Source organism: Pygocentrus nattereri, chromosome 22 (genome assembly GCF_015220715.1).
Source record: "Pygocentrus nattereri isolate fPygNat1 chromosome 22, fPygNat1.pri, whole genome shotgun sequence".
Taxonomy (NCBI): domain Eukaryota; kingdom Metazoa; phylum Chordata; class Actinopteri; order Characiformes; family Serrasalmidae; genus Pygocentrus; species Pygocentrus nattereri.
In genome coordinates this window covers 26,735,587-26,755,431 of record NC_051232.1, presented here as the reverse complement: position 1 = coordinate 26,755,431, position 19,845 = coordinate 26,735,587, and the positions used below count along the sequence as shown (strand labels likewise).

Below are 19,845 nucleotides of genomic sequence, written 5' to 3'. Positions count from 1 at the left end.
ATGTCGGAGAACTTTTTAAGGAGTCTTCCAGCTCTTCTCTGCCTGTGTTGCTGTAAGTCTGCGTGTGTGTGTAGAGGCTCCTCCTGGATTAAGGGCAGATGAGCAGTCTTGTATCTTTGGGTCTTAGATTCTTAGACAGTGAAACGAATTTAGAGTCATTGAAGGATGAAGACGTTAAGAAGCTTTCTGGTGATCTCTGTGTACGAGGCCAATGCTGTAGATTCAGATCCTCCGCTGTTACAGTGCACGTAAAGACCTGAGAAGCTGACCCGCCATGTGGTCAGAAATGGAGTAAAAATACTATTATTCGTTTGTGCTGGTTTGTGTCGTAGAGATCATCGTTTGTGTTGTACCGTTTTTAAGATATTAAACATTACATGTCATTGAAGTCGCGCAGCCCCCCATCAACATCCAAAGGATCTCGTTCGTTTGTGCCGTTAAAAGAAATGTCGGTGCAGTTTTAATGATCAAGTTATGGGCTAAAAATAATCAGTACAAATAGCTAAAAACGAAAACTGCAACGTTCACTTTAAAAAGACGCCGAAAACGAAGGCAACTTGAAACAAAGGAAGATAAACGGGACCACCCGGCGGAACTGGCGAAACAGCAGGAAACGCGGCGATGGTGCTCACAGACCCGCGGTGGAAAAATCACAGAAACTGCCTGATGTTCATGAGCGCACGACAAAACTGGAACAGCCAGTAATGAATGTTGAGCAGAGAGTGAGCGGGTGGGAGGGTGAAGCATTCCGACACCAGAGAGCCGTTCGCTGTCTACGTCACAGAGCAGCAGAACTGCCGGCCAGATGTGAAGACCTCGAGTCTCTAGGCTTTAATGCTGCACAACACGGTAGATTAGATATACCAGCAGAGGGGGGACCCCACAATAAAACACCAAAACACTTAACCACATGATTTCAGAGCTAGGACTGCTGACCCATGGAGATCTAAGGGAAGGACTTCAGGTCATTCAAGCATAGACCTCTTCTGTCTATCCGAACATGTGCATAAAGAAATAGAATTATTCTCAAATACTGGGGATTAAATGTCTCATTGTTGATCCATACAGAAGTAGTGCAAGAGTTAAAACTGAATGTAAAATAATATTTCGAACCAAATGATAATGGAGAGGTAACCCCATCAATCCTATGGGGGTAGGGTGACCAGATGTCCCGCTTTGTGCGGGACAGTCCCGCAATTTCATTACTTTTCACGTGTCCCGCAAATTGAGACGTTGTCCCGCATTGTTATAGCCTGTCAGACTCCAGTTTTGAAATGCGTGTTTTTTTATCAAATGGCTGTGTGTGTGGGAAAAGCAGTGAGGGCTGTCATCAGAGGGCGGGGCGGGCTGAATGCAGGCGAAGGGCGCGCCCACCAACACAATCCAATGCAAATCAGGTCAGAACAGCACCGACATGCAGCACGAGCTATGGAGGACAGGGAGATAAACACGACTCGATCTAAAAAACGAAAATGCAGCTATAACAGAGACTGGGAAACTATTTACCCCTGGGTGAAACCAGTGCAAGGTGACTCTTGTAAAGTTTTTTGTGAAGTTTGAGTCATTTTTCCGTTTCACACGGAGGTGAATACGATGTGAAAAGACACAGACAATGCGAGACTCACAAAAATCTTGTAGCTCAAAAGGAGACTTCCCAGTATATGCATACGTTCCTGCTAAAACCAAAACTAGATTCAAGCGTAGATAAAGTAACAGCAGCTGAAATAACTAGCGTTTACCACACTGTGAAACACTCCCTATCATACAGGTCAGAAGACTGCGGTAATAAGCTAACATCGACCATGTTTCCAGACTCTGAGATTGCAAAAAAAATGTCATGTGGTCGTACAAAGGCAGCATCCATAGTTACAGATGTGCTTGCACCTGCCTCTGTGGAGAGTTTCCTTTTGACCAATTTTGATTTATTTGTTTTTTTTTTATTAATTTATGTAAATGCTAATTTTATACCCAGTGGTGCCTTTAGATTAGTAAATGTTTTTTTGTAGTCAATTTACGTGATTCTCGTTTGACTGAGTTTTGTTTTGTGCAGATAAACAGCCTATGCTGCATTATCCAGTACATGGTCAATTTGTTCTACTAGAAAAAAGGACTAATGTGGTGTTTGGGTTGTGCTGGAGTTGTTGTTGCTCTCTGTTGTTCGAGAAAACTGGAAAGCCGTATCCTTTTAAAGCACATTAAAGAACTGTCTGTTCTGTTAAGTTTCTTTCATTTATTTATAAACACATTATTATTTGCAGTTTTATGTGCTAAAGGGGCAGAATAGAGATGTTTAATTTAAAGTTATTTTACCCTATTACACACTATTTTATCTCGATGCATTAGTGTCCCACATTGTCCCACACAAACATAGTTTGTCCCACATCTTTGTCCCACATCTGGTAAATTGGAATCTGGTCACCCTATATGGGGGTGGGGGGCGGGGGGGCTAAAACTGGCATTAGGGGGAAAATGATCCAGGTTGCATCGAGACTATAAGAAATGAGACTGGAAGAGCAAATGAATCTAAAAAAGAAAAAAACTTTGTAAAATTCACTTCAAAATGACGCTGAGCACAACTTTGAATTTTTTAAATGGTTATGAAATTAAACTGAAGTGCAATCTTTTTATTTTGTATTTTATTTTCTACCGTTTTCTTGTGGAAATTCTTTGAGACTGCAGGTCATAGTTAGGTTGGTGTGGAACCAAAAGGAAAAATCCACAACAATTCCAGAGTGGGATAAAGCCCACGTTGGTCACTGTTAAAATCTCTTGGTGGGTCCAATAAGTTTTCGTTGATATTTGATGAGCATTTTAACATGAGCGTACACGATACACTGAAAGACCAACAGCCAATGTTTTATTCCTCAGTGTAACTTTACAAAACCCTCCATTTTTTAGAAAATGTTTTAAAGAGTAAAGTTTTGATTTGTAATCATCGCTTTAACTCAGCTCTGGACTTCTACTGCAATCATGGAGCTGAAGAATTAAAGCCAGAGGACTGGGAGGATCAGGGTCAGCGGCTGGTCAGGAGGAAAAAGGCCTTTCTTAGATCTTCACCAGTGTTGCTCCTGTGGTAGTGACGTCATATGTAGTGACGAAACCTGTTTATAAAACAACTTAGGAATTAAAACAGCGCAAACGTTTCTTTTAACGGCGCAAACCTATGAGACCATTTGGTGCGATTTGGACGTTGATGAGGGACTGAGTGACGTCACAGACAATAAGATGTAATGATTCATTTCTTTAAAAAACGGTGCCAGAACAAACGCAGCACGAAAAATAATAGCATTTCTACTCCATTTCTGACCACATGCGGGGACAGATTCATGGAGGTTTTAATTCTCTCATCCCTTTTCTCTGGGATGCAATCAAAGTTTCAACTTACTCTGGTTACTTACTCATTGATCTTGGTTTGTGTGGGTGTTTCTGGGTCATTCTCCATTTGGAGTGGGAATTCATTACATTACAAAAAAACAGTGCTATTGTAACACCCACTGAAATTGATCAGACTTCTTCTGGTGGCGTATCTTGATGCAGAGGTAACATCATATAAAGCCCAAGTCAGGAGTGCAGTGTGTCCTCTCGAGGTTTATTTGGTGGCATGTCAAAAGAGATAATTAGGGAGTATTTGTTCAATAACACCACTCCTCTCGGCTGCTCAATAACGAGAGGGAAATATTAAAACTGCAGGGGACGTCACAGAACTGAACTTGGTTAAGGCCACGCCCCGTGCCTTCACAGCTATCAGCCTCTTGGTCCGCTAATCGCGGCAGTTGAGTTAGTGAGTTTGTCCAGATTTTGAGCTGCTTCCACGGAGGGATCGAGCAGAGAAAGCAGCCGATATAAACCGCCTGCACGACCCAGCCGCGCTCCGGGAAGATGTCGAACCTTTTCAGGAGTCTTCCAGCTCTTCTCTGCCTGTGTTGCTGTAAGTCTTCGTGTGTGGATTAAGGGGAGACGATTAAAAACAACTCTAGTCTTGTATCTTTGGGTCTTAGATTCTTAGACAGTGAAGCGAACTTAGAATCGATGAAGGATGAAGACGTTAAGCATGGCAGGCCCACTCCAGGTGGGGGAAAGGACCTGCCTCAGGTGGGAGAGTATAAGTATCTCGGGGTGAGATCGGTCACTGTACCGGTCTTTAGAGGTGAGGAGGGAGCTGAGCCGTAAGGAGAAATGCTCTGTAAAGCTGCTGCTGTAAAAACGCTATATAAACAGCTTGCTTGCGTTGCTTGCTTGAGAAGCTCAGTGTTTACCGGTCGGTCTACATTCCGACCCCCACCTCCGGTCATGATGTCTAAAAGAACGAGATACAAGCGGCGGAAAAGCGCTTTCTTCTCAGGGTGGCTGCTGCGCTCTGTTCGACAGGGTGAGGAGCTCGGAGTAGAGGCGCTACTCCTCCGCATTGAGAGGAGCCAGCTGAGGTGGTTCGGGCATCTGATCCGGATGCCCCCTGGACACCTCCCGGTGGGGGTGTTCCAGGCATGGCCTACCGGGACGAGGGATTTTTTCCAGACTGTAGCGGTTTATTCTCCGGTATCAGTGCGTCTTACCGAGAAGTCCGCCTGAGGCTTTTCAGCAGCCAGGACTGTTGTGGAAGATTCTTGGACGCATTAATAGTTGAGACAGTCCTCCTGTGTGAGGCTGGACATTTCAGATAATCATAAAGCGATAAAAACTCTGGTATAATATTACTGCACACACACGCGCGCGCGCACTGGTCTAATAACAATAATTTAAAATGTACTGAAGGAAAGAAAAAGGCTGTTATAATTACATTAGTTATGTATTGATTATATTGTTATATATTTAGTTATATATTGATTATATTGTTATATATTTCGTTGTATATTGATAATATTGTTATATGTCTAGTTATATATTGATTATATTATTAGATATTTAGTTATATATTGATAATATTGTTTTATATCTAGTTATATATTTATTATATTGTTATATATCTAGTAATATCTTGATTATATTGATTTATATCTAGTTATATATCGATTATATAGAGTGATAAACAATATAAAACTATAAACAATGCAGATTGTATATTGGTTATATTGATTATATATTATATTGTTGATTATATTGTTTTTAAACTTAAATAGTGGCGCTTTTATGAACCGTATAATTTCAGTACTCCCAACTCCCAACACCCTTATGCATTCCTTTTGCCCTGCATCAGCTTCCGAAAATATGGCTGGTTCCAGTTTTGACTCTATAAACGTCTCTAGAACTGAACATTTCAAATCAGACCACTCTGAATGATTCTGTTCACGTTCAAAGTTGAATTCACCTGGAATTTTTTATACATACATACAACATTTTCTCTTTCCACTGTTTCAGGTCTGCTGTGCTCAGCTGGAGAAGAGGTTGTCAGACTGCAGGAGCTGGAGGGAAACACTGTGACCATCCATACTGGATTAACTGGAGTTCAGAGTGATGCTCACATACTGTGGTTCTATGGACCTGAGAATGCAGATATAAAGATAGTGAACAGTGAGAGCTTTGAAGGAAAGATTATTACAAACTATTACAGTCAGAGATTCAGAGACAGACTGCAGCTGAACAGAACCAGTGGATCTTTAACCATCAGGAACATCAGCAGAGAAGATTCTGGAGTTTATAAGCTACAAATTAACACTGAAAAGAGGTCTAAGTGGAGTTACAAGATGGATGTGTATGGTGAGCAAATACAAGATTATTATTTTTTTATTCAAAGTTATCTGATGTCCTATAAGTTTTAGGAGGAGATGCGTGTAAGAGTTACACTAGATTCAGACTGAGTGCCAGCAGCATCCGTCTCATTTAGAGAACCTAGTTTTTTTTTATGGTTGTCTGAATAAAGTATTTTTTGTAGTCACCTGGAATGAAACACATTTGGAAGACCCACCTATAATTTATGCAGTACCTTATCAGAACTGATACTAATGTTGAACACATTATGTACCAGCAACATGAACATGAACTCACAAACATGCTGTTTTACCAAGTAAACCTAAGTTTAGTGAACAGCAGCTGCAGCACAATTAAGCAGATGCCAATTTTAGTTTACACTGCAAGTCTTTTGCGTTTTTAATGGTTACAGTTTTTGTTGTCTGTCGTTTTATTGTTGCATATTTTATATATACAATTAATATTAACAAAAAGCTTGTTTTAATTGCACTATGATATCAGTACCTGTAGTTATTGACTCTAGATAAGTGGAAATGTTAGGGGTTAACAGTGTTTTGACATATTGCCATTGGTAGTGGTTGTAACACTCTGTTGTGCTAATTTCTTATGTCTTTTGGTATTTTACAGCTCCAGCTCCAACACCAACCATAGGTCTGAAAGAAAACCACACAATGTTTCCAATAGAGCGATGTGTCCCTGTGTGCTCTGTGGAAAATGGGAAGGATGTGAATCTGTCCTGGTATAGAGAAAAAGAGAGAATCTCCACCACCAATAGCTCAGATTCCAGTGGTTATATCGTTCTTCCACTGGATCTAAGCAGCCCAAACAACTCTACTTACACCTGTGTGGCTGCTAATCCAGTTAGCACTCAGACAGCCCAGCCCAACTTAACAGGACACTGTTATAACAACACAGGCAGGTTAAACTCATTATGATTTGTGTGCACTGTTTATTTCTAATTGAATGACCAATAGCCTGAACACACTGAATCACAGGAAAAAAGAAGTTAAGCAAACTACATATAAGAGGGTTCTGGTTTCTCTGATGTCCTACTGAAATAGATAAACCTGCTAATAACATGCGTTTAAATGTTTTATTTCATTTTTTTTTACAGATTCAAAATCTACGGAGCCGACTGCTGCCCTAACACCTGGTGAACTGACTGCTGTTGCTGTTGCTGTTGCACTTACTGCTGTTGCTGTTTTTGTTTTTGTTACATGCTACTGCAAAAAGAAGGAAAGAACAGGCAAGGAAAATCTTTCAATATTTTAGTTTCTGTATTTTAGTGATGCAGTTTTAACATCTGCTACAATAGCAGTCTGTTTTTTTTACGTGTCTAATTGCTGAAAACCCACGAATCTGAGGGAGAAGCAGCTTAGAAAATGTCTGTGTGTGTGTAATTGCTGAAAGTGCTGAGCTGAATTATTGTACAATGAAAACAGAATTCAAAGGGAGTTCAGGAGGAATTTTTTTATGTATATACTAATAGTTATTCCTCATTTTGCTGTTCAATTGCTTGTTAACACAAATAGCTAATCAGCCGATCACATGGCTGCAATTCAATGCATTTAGGCACGTAGAGGTGGTCAGGACAACTTGCTGAAGTGCAGACCGAGCATCAGAACGGGGGAAGAAAGGGGATTTAAGTGACTTTGAACGTGGCGTGGTTGTTGGTGCCAGACGGGCTGGTCTGAGTATTTCAGAAACTGCTGATCTACTGGGATTTTCACGCACAACCATCTCTAGGTTTACAGAGAACGGTCCGAAAAAGAGGAAACATCCAGTGAGCGGCAGTTGTGTGGACGAAAATGCCTTGTTGATGTGAGAGGTCAGAGGAGAATGGGCAGACTGGTTCTAGATGATAGAAAGGCAGCAATAACTCAAATAATCAAAAACTCTGAGGAACGTTTCCAACACCTTGGTGAAAGTGTGCCACAAAGAATTAAGGCAGTTCTGAAGGCAAAAAGGTGTCCAACCCTTTACTTGCAAGGTGTACCTAATAAAGTGGCCTGTGAGTGTATACTCTGTTGATTATTCTCTGTCAATATAGAAATATGCATACTCCATAATTTCTTATGCAATACATGAAAATGAGCATTTTTAACCCTGAACAAACATACGCTGTTCTATATGAATTGGTTCTTCCGGTTGAAATTGTGTTCATTATAAGACAGTATGTGAACTCAGAGCACTGGCGTGTGCAGATAAATGTTATTATCTGATAGCATTTGTAGTGTTTTTCTTCATCACCTACACTTTTTAACCAAGACAGTGGAAAGAGAAGATAGAGCCGGCGAGCCATTACAATCTGATCCAAACAATACAGAAACTCTAAACAAACAGGCGGTGATAGCGTGTAACTATCATACATGATCTCTTACTGTTAGACTTAATACGCCTGTGAGCTGTTATAATCAACACTGAACAATCTGACTCAACTATAACTGTATGACAGCCAGTCAGTTGCCTCTGAATTCTCTGGAATGCCAGTCTGTTTAATCGAGTCGCCTTGTGCTTGTTAACTTTACTCATAGCGTGAAATCTCTCCATCTGACATAAACGTAAACATGACATGATGGTGCAGTATCCATTTTAATTCGCTGCTCATGAGAAACGGTGAGTGTGGCAATCCACTCATCCCCAGCTACACTGATCTACGTTTACTCAGAGATAAAGTTGTGCTCATTCCACAACGTCTTAATAGTAAATGGGACTGTAAACATAGTCGAGTTTGTTCATCTCCACTACAACTGTTCTATCATTTAACTTTATTATGGCTTAATTTTCTTATACTAAGTTAGATACAGCATGCAGTGCAATGCATAAACCCACATAAACAGCAGCAGCAGGCCAGCACACAATGCTCACAATCTCAGTAATGTAAATACTGAGTATGTGTTCTGTTGCTCTCTGTGATCCTACTAACGTTCCCCTGCTTATCTTTGCAGGTTCCTCCGTAGCTGAAAGATACAATGGAATACAGTATACAGCAGGATCTCAACAGAATGACACTCAGCCATGTGAGCCAAGCGTCTCCTTCATGAGTGAAATTGCGTAGACAGGAAGGGAAAGTGGACATTATCAGTTTTACTTTATGTGTTATGGTCTTTTTCCAAACGGATTACTTGAGTATGATTACTGACAAGTGCCCAGTATGAAGGTGGCAGGAGTGTAGTATGATGAACAAACAGCTGCTGAGTGGCTTCTGAAAATGGCGCAAAACTTAAAAAAGTGAAAAATATGGCGGGGGTTGGGCTCCCATAGCTTGTTTTCTCATTTGTTTGTTTCTTTTAAGAAAAAGCTAAAAAAAGAAATGGTTAAGAAGTACAGGTCTGTATGAAAAATGTGAAAATAGGCTGTTTTAATTGGGTTGTCTTTGAAAATAGCCCCAGATAGGCAGAACTGAGATCGTTACACTGCTTAACTGTTCTTGCTGCTAAACATTTCATTACACTGTGGCCTGCAGCTGCTGCCTGTCTCATTTTTAATGTTTACATATTTATAAATAAACAAGCAATGAAACCATGTCATTCCTTTGCATTTTTTCTTGCTTGTCTGATCAAATGTGTCTTGACACTTTTTAACAAACACATATCACCAGTCTTCATTGTTTAGTGTTCTCTCAGTAACACAATTGACTATTTTGTGATGGTGATATATATGTGTGTGTGTGTGTGTGTGTGTGTGTGTGTGTGTGTGTGTGTATATATATATATATATATATATATATATATATATATATATATATATATATATATATATATATATATAAAAAGAGAGAGAGAGAGAACTTTATTGATCCTGGAGGGAAACTGCAGTGTTTCAGTAGCAAGACATAATTACATATAAACTTACATATACTATGCAGAAAAATATAAATACATCCAGACATAAGTTAAAGTAAAAGAGAAGTAAAAGTATATCTATTTACATGACAGATTTGTTGTATTTACAGACAGCAGGCATGTGTGGTAAGAGGTAAACTAAAGCACATATTATAGACATGACTAACTCTCAGTTGCATCAATATTACAGTGAAAAGTGCATAGTGAAAGCTTTATTACAGTAATAGCTGTGATATAGTTGAATGTGCTTCTCTGTTCATCAAGTGTAGCATGCAGAGGGTGTGAGGTATTGTTCAAGATGGCTAACAGCTTGTTGAGTCCAGCTTGACTCCTACAGCAGAGCCAGCCTTCCTAATAAGTTTATTTTGTTCAGAGTACTTGTGCTAATGCTGCTGCCCCAGCACAACAGCACAGAATAAAGCACTCGCTGCCACAGACTGGAACAATGTCCAAGGCGTCCAGCTTGTTGTCCACACCCATCAATGGTGACTGGTCACACGGCAGGTTTAGACTTCCTGAAGTCCAGCACCTTCTCCTTCGTCTTACTGATGTTTAGCTACAGCTGGTTCAGCTTCCTGTACTCCTCCTCCTGTCCATTCCTCATGCACCCCACAATGGACGTGTCATCAGGGAATTTCTGCAGATGACAGGACTGTGTGTTGTACTTGAAGTCAGTTGAAGTGTACAGGTTGAAAAGGGAAGGGGCAAATTTTTGACCACAAAGAAAGCAAATAAATGGACTCTTGACCAAAGTAAGCCTCACCTCTTACTCAAAGCCGTGTTCTACGTTTTTACGTTTTATAGTGTTGATAATAAAATAGAAAATTTAACAGAAATCAGCAATAACCTAACTCTGTCCTCCACAGTCGGATATACAGCGATCTCCAATCACAGAGTCTCAGCGCAGAAAACGAACCTCTTTAAAAAGATCAAAGTCCCTTTCTGTTCAAATAATCACACACATCACTAATGTAGCACCGCAGGCCATTTGGGCAAAAGAGAGAGAGAGAGAGAGAGAGAGAGAGAGAGAGAGAGGGGGGGGGGGGTGTGCTCTGTGTGATGCTCTCTCTCCCGCGGACAAACGTATTTGTTCAGAGACTCTTAAACTAGAGCATGTGGGCGGTCACGCTTCAGGGGAAGTGGCCAATCAGAGTTTGAGTGGGCGGAGAATCTTTGCGCGGCTTCTTCCAGCGTCTGACTCCTATAAAGCGGATACAAGCGACCGAGCTGACAGTAAAGCTCGCGATGATTCCGACCGAGCGCTGGATCCTCGGCGCTCTCTGTCTGGCCTGCCGTGAGTCTGATTTCTTGAGTCGATAATGTCGGTGTGTCTGAGTTTGACTGTAGTTCGTTGTCTGATTGACTGGAAAAATGTTACTAATGAATTAAAGTTAAATCAAAGTTTTAGTTTTAATTTAATCTGTTCTCTAATGTAAACAGCGGGTAGCGAATTAAAAAGACTGATAAAGTTAAAGAATAGTGAAAAATCAATCTTGCAAAAAAGTCAAAGTCAGATGAATAGACCAAACTTCAGCCGCAGGTGCAGCTCGAAGGGAAGAAAAGGCGTCTTTATTAGTTCCAATGTGACAAGTTGGCGCCCGAAAGCCAAAATGTACAGACACTTCAAAAACCATACATTTCATACCACTCTCGGGCGAGCTCATCACCCCTCCCTGGGGTGAGACGGGTGAGATCATCGCTCCACCTATTATTGATACATCCTGAATTCACTAAATCAGTAGAATTGTTTTTCTAGCTTCACTGTTTCCTATATTTTATATAATTCCCTTATCCTGGCACATGAGGTCATCATAGCCAAGTGTTGGGTGCTCTCCTCATTAGTTTTGATTGATGGGCCGTTTTCTACCGGTTCTTAACTATTTTCCTCACTAACGGCAGGCTTGTTTTCGCTGAATGGGGAACACTTCTCAAGGCTCCTAGGCCAGGCGCGCACTCACTGTCAAAGATCTCTTTCATAGCCTGTACTGTCTGTTCATGGAGCGGAAAATCCATATTTGGAAGTTTTGTACCTGAAGTTTTGGACCTGCCTCAGTTAAATGCTTACAGGCCTGTCTGTCTCTGGTTTATGCTCATAACTCCGTCTTTAATCATTTCTATGGTAATGATTATTACTAAACCTTTATTAAAAGGTGATTTAAGGTCATATTTCTTCAAAAATCCCACAAAACAGTGCAGAGTGGAGGTGTGGACGAGGAGATAAACATGTTCAAACTCTCCTCACCAGCTTAAAGTCCTCCTGTTAAAACCTGACAGACTACAGAATACAATCTGCTGCTTTCCTCCTTCAAACCTCGTTTATTCCTAATAATATTGTCGTTATGAGGTCCCGAAGTTTATCTGGTGGCATGTCGAGAGATAATTAGGGTGCATTTGTTCAGTATCTCGATAAAACATTCAGGCCGCTCAATAACGAGGGGGGAATACTAAAACTGCAGCGTCATGTCGTCAGAGCTGAACTTGGTTAAGATGCTGGTATGCAGCAATCCGCTGCTGGGTGTGGCTACATGGTCCACGCCCAGTCTTAGACCGCTTGGTCCGCTAATCGCGGCAGGTGAGTTATTTTGGTCTAGATTTGAGCTGCTTCCACGGAGGGATCGAGCAGAGAAAGCAGCCGATATAAACCGCCTGCACGACCCAGCCGCGCTCCGGGAAGATGTCGAACCTTTTCAGGAGTCTTCCAGCTCTTCTCTGCCTGTGTTGCTGTAAGTCTTCGTGTGTGGATTAAGGGGAGACGATTAAAAACAACCCTAGTCTTGTATCTTTGGGTCTTAGATTCTTAGACAGTGAAGCGAACTTAGAATCGATGAAGGATGAAGACGTTAAGCATGGCAGGCCCACTCCAGGTGGGGGAAAGGACCTGCCCCAGGTGGGGGAGTATAAGTATCTCGGGGTGAGATCGGTCACGGTACCGGTCTTTAGAGGTGAGGAGGGAGCTGAGCCGTAAGGAGAAATGCTCTGTAAAGCTGCTGCTGTAAAAACGCTATATAAACAGCTTGCTTGCGTTGCTTGCTTGAGAAGCTCAGTGTTTACCGGTCGGTCTACATTCCGACCCCCACCTCCGGTCATGATGACTAAAAGAACGAGATACAAGCGGCGGAAAAGCGCTTTCTTCTCAGGGTGGCTGCTGCGCTCTGTGTGGGCTCTGTGTGGGTGTGTTCCAGGCATGGCCTACCGGGACGAGGGATTTTTTCCAGACTGTAGCGGTTTATTCTCCGGGATCAGTGCGTCTTACCGAGAAGTCCGCCTGAGGCTTTTCAGCAGCCAGGACTGTTGCTGCTAATGTTGGGAAGATTCTTGGACGCGTTAATAGTTGAGACAGTCCTCCTGTGTGAGGCTGGACATTTCAGATAATCATAAAGCGATAAAAACTCTGGTATAATATTACTGCACACACACGCGCGCGCGCACTGGTCTAATAACAGTAATTAAAAATGTACTGAAGGAAAGAAAAAGGCTGTTATAATTACATTAGTTATATATTGATTATATTGTTATATATTTAGTTATATTGATAATATTGTTATATATTTAGTTATATATTGATAATATTGTTTTACATCTAGTTATATATTTATTATATTGTTATATATCTAGTAATATCTTGATTATATTGATTTATATCTAGTTATATATTGATTATATAGATATATAGTGATATAAACAATATAAAACAATATAAACAATGCAGATTGTATATTGGTTATATTGATTATATATTATATTGTTGATTATATTGTTTTTAAACTTAAATAGTGGCACTTTTACAAACTGTACAATTTCAGTACTCCCAACTTGAAACACCTTCATGCATCCCTGCTGCCCTGCATCAGCTTCCGAAAATATGGCTGGTTCCAGTTTTGACTCTATAAGCGTCTCTAGAACTGAACATTTCAAATCAGACCACTCTGAATGATTCTGTTCACGTTCAAAGTTGAATTCACCTGGAATTTTTTATACATGAGCACCAGACCAACATTTTCTCTTTCCATTGTTTCAGGTCTGCTGTGCTCAGCTGGAGAAGAGGTTGTCAGACTGCAGGAGCTGGAGGGAAACACTGTGACCATCCATACTGGATTAACTGGAGTTCAGAGTGATGCTCACATACTGTGGCTCTATGGACCTGAGAATGCAGATATAAAGATAGTGAACAGTGACAGCTTTGAAGGAAAGATTATTACAAACTATGACAGTGAGAGATTCAGAGACAGACTGCAGCTGAACAGAACCAGTGGATCTTTAACCATCAGGAACATCAGCAGAGAAGATTCTGGAGTTTATAAGCTACAAATTAACACTAAAATTAGGTCTAAGTGGAGTTACAAGATGGATGTGTATGGTGAGCAAATACAAGATTATTATTTTTTTATTCAAAGTTATCTGATGTCCTATAAGTTTTAGGAGGAGATGCGTGTAAGAGTTACACTAGATTCAGACTGAGTGCCAGCAGCATCCGTCTCATTTAGAGAACCTAGTTTTTTTTATGGTTGTCTGAATAAAGTATTTTTTGTAGTCACCTGGAATGAAACACATTTGGAAGACCCACCTATAATTTATGCAGTACCTTATCAGAACTGATACTAATGTTGAACACATTATGTACCAGCAACATGAACATGAACTCACAAACATGCTGTTTTACCAAGTAAACCTAAGTTTAGTGAACAGCAGCTGCAGCACAATTAAGCAGATGCCAATTTTAGTTTACACTGCAAGTCTTTTGCGTTTTTAATGGTTACAGTTTTTGTTGTCTGTCGTTTTATTGTTGCATATTTTATATATACAAAAGTATAAATAAAATATTAACAAAAAGCTTGTTTTAATTGCACTATGATATCAGTGCCTGTAGTTATTGACTCTAGACCAGAGGAAATGTTAGGGGTTAACAGTGTTTTGACATATTGCCATTGGTAGTGGTTGTAACACTCTGTTGTGCTAATTTCTTATGTCTTTTGGTATTTTACAGCTCCAGCTCCAACACCAACCATAGGTCTGAAAGAAAACCACACAATGTTTCCAATAGAGCGATGTGTCCCTGTGTGCTCTGTGGAAAATGGGAAGGATGTGAATCTGTCCTGGTATAAAGAAAAAGAGCGAATCTCCACCACCAATAGCTCAGATTCCAGTGGTTATATTGTTCTTCCACTGGATCTAAGCAGCCCAAACAACTCTACTTACACCTGTGTGGCTGCTAATCCAGTTAGCACTCAGACAGCCCAGCCCAACTTAACAGGACACTGTTATAACAACACAGGCAGGTTAAACTCATTATGATTTGTGTGCACTGTTTATTTCTAATTGAATGACCAATAGCCTGAACACACTGAATCACAGGAAGTTAAGCAAACTACATATAAGAGGGTTCTGGTTTCTCTGATGTCCTACTGAAATAGATAAACCTGCTAATAACATGTGTTTAAATGTTTTATTTCATTTTTTTACAGAACTGACTGCTGTTGCTGTTGTTGTTGTTCTTCTTGCTTTTGTTTTTGTTACATGCTACTGGAAAAAGAAGGAAAGAACAGGCAAGGAAAATCTTTCATTATTTTAGTTTCTGTATTTTAGTGATGCAGTTTTAACATCTGCTACAATAGCAGTCTGTTTTTTTTTTACATGTCTAATTGCTGAAAACCCACGAATCTGAGGGAGAAGCAGCTTAGAAAATGTCTGTGTGTGTGTAATTGCTGAAAGTGCTGAGCTGAAGTATTGTACAATGAAAACAGAATTCAAAGGGAGTTCAGGAGGGATTTTTTTTATGTATATACTAATAGTTATTCCTCATTTTGCTGTTATTGATATACACTCACTGGTCACTTTATTAGGTATTTATTAGGTTCAATTGCTTGTTAACACAAATAGCTAATCAGCCGATCACATGGCTGCAATTCATTGCATATAGGCATGAAGAGGTGGTCAGGACAACTTGCTGAAGTGCAGACCGAGCATCAGAACGGGGGAAGAAAGGGGATTTAAGTGACTTTGAACGTGGCGTGGTTGTTGGTGCCAGACGGGCTGGTCTGAGTATTTCAGAAACTGCTGATCTACTGGGATTTTCACGCACAACCATCTCTAGGTTTACAGAGAACGGTCCGAGAAAGAGGAAATATCCAGTGAGCGGCAGTTGTATGGACGAAAATGCCTTGTTGATGTGAGAGGTCAGAGGAGAATGGGCAGACTGGTTCTAGATGATAGAAAGCCAACAGTAACTCAAATAACCAACCAAAATCTCTGAGGAACGTTTCCAACACCTTGGTGAAAGTGTGCCACGAAGAATTAAGGCAGTTCTGAAGGCAAAAAGGTGTCCAACCCTTTACTAGCAAGGTGTACCTAATAAAGTGGCCTGTGAGTGTATACTCTGTTGATTATTCTCTGTCAATATAGAAATATGCATACTCCATAATTTCTTATGCAATACATGAAAATGAGCATTTTTAACCCTGAACAAACATACGCTGTTCTATATGAATTGGTTCTTCCGGTTGAAATTGTGTTCATTATAAGTATGTGAACTCAGAGCACTGGCGTGTGCAGATAAATGTTATTATCTGATAGCATTTGTAGTGTTTTTCTTCATCACCTACACTTTTTAACCAAGACAGTGGAAAGAGAAGATAGAGCCGGCGAGCCATTACAATCTGATCCAAACAAAACAGAAACTCTAAACAAACAGGCGGTGATAGCGTGTAACTATCATACATGATCTCTTACTGTTAGACTTAATACGCCTGTGAGCTGTTATAATCAACACTGAACAATCTGACTCAACTATAACTGTATGACAGCCAGTCAGTTGCCTCTGAATTCTCTGGAATGCCAGTCTGTTTAATCGAGTCGCCTTGTGCTTGTTAACTTTACTCATAGCGTGAAATCTCTCCATCTGACATAAACGTAAACATGACATGATGGTGCAGTATCCATTTTAATTCGCTGCTCATGAGAAACGGTGAGTGTGGCAATCCACTCATCCCCAGCTGCACTGATCTACGTTTACTCAGAGATAAAGTTGTGCTCATTCCACAACGTCTTAATAGTAAATGGGACTGTAAACATAGTCGAGTTTGTTCATCTCCACTACAACTGTTCTATCATTTAACTTTATTATGGCTTAATTTTCTTATACTAAGTTAGATACAGCATGCAGTGCAATGCATAAACCCACATAAACAGCAGCAGCAGGCCAGCACACAATGCTCACAATCTCAGTAATGTAAATACTGAGTATGTGTTCTGTTGCTCTCTGTGATCCTACTAATGTTCCCCTGCTTATCTTTGCAGGTTCCTCCGTAGCTGAAAGATACAATGGAATACAGTATACAGCAGGATCTCAACAGAATGACACTCAGCCATGTGAGCCAAGCGTCTCCTTCATGAGTGAAATTGCGTAGACAGGAAGGGAAAGTGGACATTATCAGTTTTACTTTATGTGTTATGGTCTTTTTCCAAACGGATTACTTGAGTATGATTACTGACAAGTGCCCAGTATGAAGGTGGCAGGAGTGTAGTATGATGAACAAACAGCTGCTGAGTGGCTTCTGAAAATGGCGCAAAACTTAAAAAAGTGAAAAATATGGCGGGGGTTGGGCTCCCATAGCTTGTTTTCTCATTTGTTTGTTTCTTTTAAGAAAAAGCTAAAAAAAGAAATGGTTAAGAAGTACAGGTCTGTATGAAAAATGTGAAAATAGGCTGTTTTAATTGGGTTGTCTTTGAAAATAGCCCCAGATAGGCAGAACTGAGATCGTTACACTGCTTAACTGTTCTTGCTGCTAAACATTTCATTACACTGTGGCCTGCAGCTGCTGCCTGTCTCATTTTTAATGTTTACATATTTATAAATAAACAAGCAATGAAACCATGTCATTCCTTTGCATTTTTTCTTGCTTGTCTGATCAAATGTGTCTTGACACTTTTTAACAAACACATATCACCAGTCTTCATTGTTTAGTGTTCTCTCAGTAACACAATTGACTATTTTGTGATGGTGATATATATGTGTGTGTGTGTGTGTGTGTGTGTGTGTGTGTGTGTGTGTATATATATATATATATATATATATATATATATAAAAAGAGAGAGAGAGAGAACTTTATTGATCCTGGAGGGAAACTGCAGTGTTTCAGTAGCAAGACATAATTACATATAAACTTACATATACTATGCAGAAAAATATAAATAAATCTAGACATAAGTTAAAGTACAAGAGAAGTAAAAGTATATCTATTTACATGACAGATTTGTTGTATTTACAGACAGCAGGCATGGAGTGGTAAGAGGTAAACTAAAGCACATATTATAGACATGACTAACTCTGAGTTGCATCAATATTACAGTGAAAAGTAAAGTGCATAGTGAAAGCGTTATTACAGTAATAGCTGTGATATACTGCACAGTGTGTATTGGTCAGAGAAGAGGTACAGTGATATGGTTCAGCACAGTTCAGACAGCAGGAGATCAGTACCCTCTCTGCAGTAAGGAGATTCATTGTAGAGCCGTATAGCTGTGGGTAAGAAAGATCTCACTCAGCGCTCTTTAACACAGCATAGCCGTAACAGACGGCCACTGAATGTGCTTCTCTGTTCATCAAGTGTAGCATGCAGAGGGTGTGAGGTATTGTTCAAGATGGCTAACAGCTTGATGAGTCCAGCTTGTCTCCTACAGCAGAGCCAGCCTTCCTAATAAGTTTATTTTGTTCAGAGTACTTGTGCTAATGCTGCTGCCCCAGCACAACAGCACAGAATAAAGCACTCGCTGCCACAGACTGGAACAATGTCCAAGGCGTCCAGCTTGTTGTCCACACCCTGGTACTTGTACCACCTCCACATCAACACCATCAATGGTGACTGGTCACACGGCAGGTTTAGACTTCCTGAAGTCCAGCACCTTCTCCTTCGTCTTACTGATGTTTAGCTACAGCTGGTTCAGCTTCCTGTACTCCTCCTCCTGTCCATTCCTCATGCACCCCACAATGGACGTGTCATCAGGGATTTTTTGTAGATGACAGGACTGTGTGTTGTACTTGAAGTCAGTTGAAGTGTACAGGTTGAAAAGGGAAGGGGCAAATTTTTGACCACAAAGAAAGCAAATAAATGGACTCTTGACCAAAGTAAGCCTCACCTCTTACTCAAAGCCGTGTTCTACGTTTTTACGTTTTATAGTGTTGATAATAAAATAGGGGGTGCATCTGAAAAATATATTTTATTTTCCTTTTTCAGATTATTTTGCCTTATGACACCCTGCTTGTACCTCTGTGCCATTAACAGATGAGATTTTTGTGTTTTAAGCCAGTATCTTCTGACAAATGTGTTGTAAAACAGTATTTCAGGTGTCCGGCAGTGGATTCAGTGGATTTTGGGTAACAGTGTTACTGTGAAGGAGCTTGTAGAGGCGTGTCTGGTTCTCATCATCACCACTGTGAACAATTCTGAGTTTATAAAGTTTAAAACCGAACATTTCACACCAGTAAAGTCCGACACAAAGACAAACACTTGCAACACCACGCTTCGCGTCTTAGTCGGACTCCAATTCCCAAGACACCTCAGTTTGTCATGTGACTCCGCCAACCAATCATTCGTTAATCAGCGGAACCCCGTCCGTTTAGCGCCTGTGCATAAATGCCTGTCTGAAGTGCTGCCTGCTGTTCTCTTGTTGTGGTAGATAACCTTTCATGACCTTGATTTGTTTCTCATGATCTCTCGGATTTTCCCCTTTTGGCTAAGATTACCTTTACATCGGCTCTTTGGTCTCGACCCTCGCATGTTTATCTAACGTGACCTTGGTTGTGACTTTCTCCCATGTCAATATCGTGTTTTGCTGCTCCTGGTCTGGTGTTTATTTTAATAAACCGCTTTATTTTATAGTGTCTAGTTCGCCAAAACAATCCGTATGAATGAGAAAATGAATCCATATGGAATTGAATTTAATTCACTGAATAATAATAAGTTGCATTTCTTAGAGCTTCATTTTTAATGTCACGCCACACCGTTTAGAAGCATCTACTGAGGGGGTATCTGATGTACACAAAAGACGAGATACAATGCGAGAGCACTTCATACTGAGAACAAGGTTCATATACATTTCACGCAAAGGCTCATGGTATTCAAGCACTCTCTCTTTAAGGATCTCCCTGAATGTGGAAGACGTGGATGTGAATTTTACAGCATCTGAGCAGACCAGAACGGTAAGAACTCACAGCAGAGAACTTGTAGAAAGGAGAACCAGAGCCGGTCCGCTTCCTATCCCCAACTATATCAAATACGGGCCTGCTGAACAGCAGAGGGCGCCCGCGAGTGAGTCCTCAATG

At 40.5% G+C, this 19,845-nt stretch overlaps 1 protein-coding gene across 1 annotated transcript; it reads left to right on the top strand.

The window, feature by feature from the left end:
* LOC108415311 lies at window positions 1–14,870 on the top strand. The gene is made up of 10 exons (XM_037532810.1): window positions 1–52; window positions 5,356–5,694; window positions 6,313–6,600; window positions 6,800–6,873; window positions 9,641–9,656; window positions 10,626–10,824; window positions 12,122–12,253; window positions 12,324–12,441; window positions 13,461–13,887; window positions 14,515–14,870. Exons 1-10 carry the CDS (start codon window positions 1–3, stop codon window positions 14,820–14,822), a joined length of 1,953 nt encoding a protein of 650 aa, XP_037388707.1. The 3' UTR covers window positions 14,823–14,870.
* The last annotated feature ends 4,975 nt before the right edge of the window (window positions 14,871–19,845 follow it).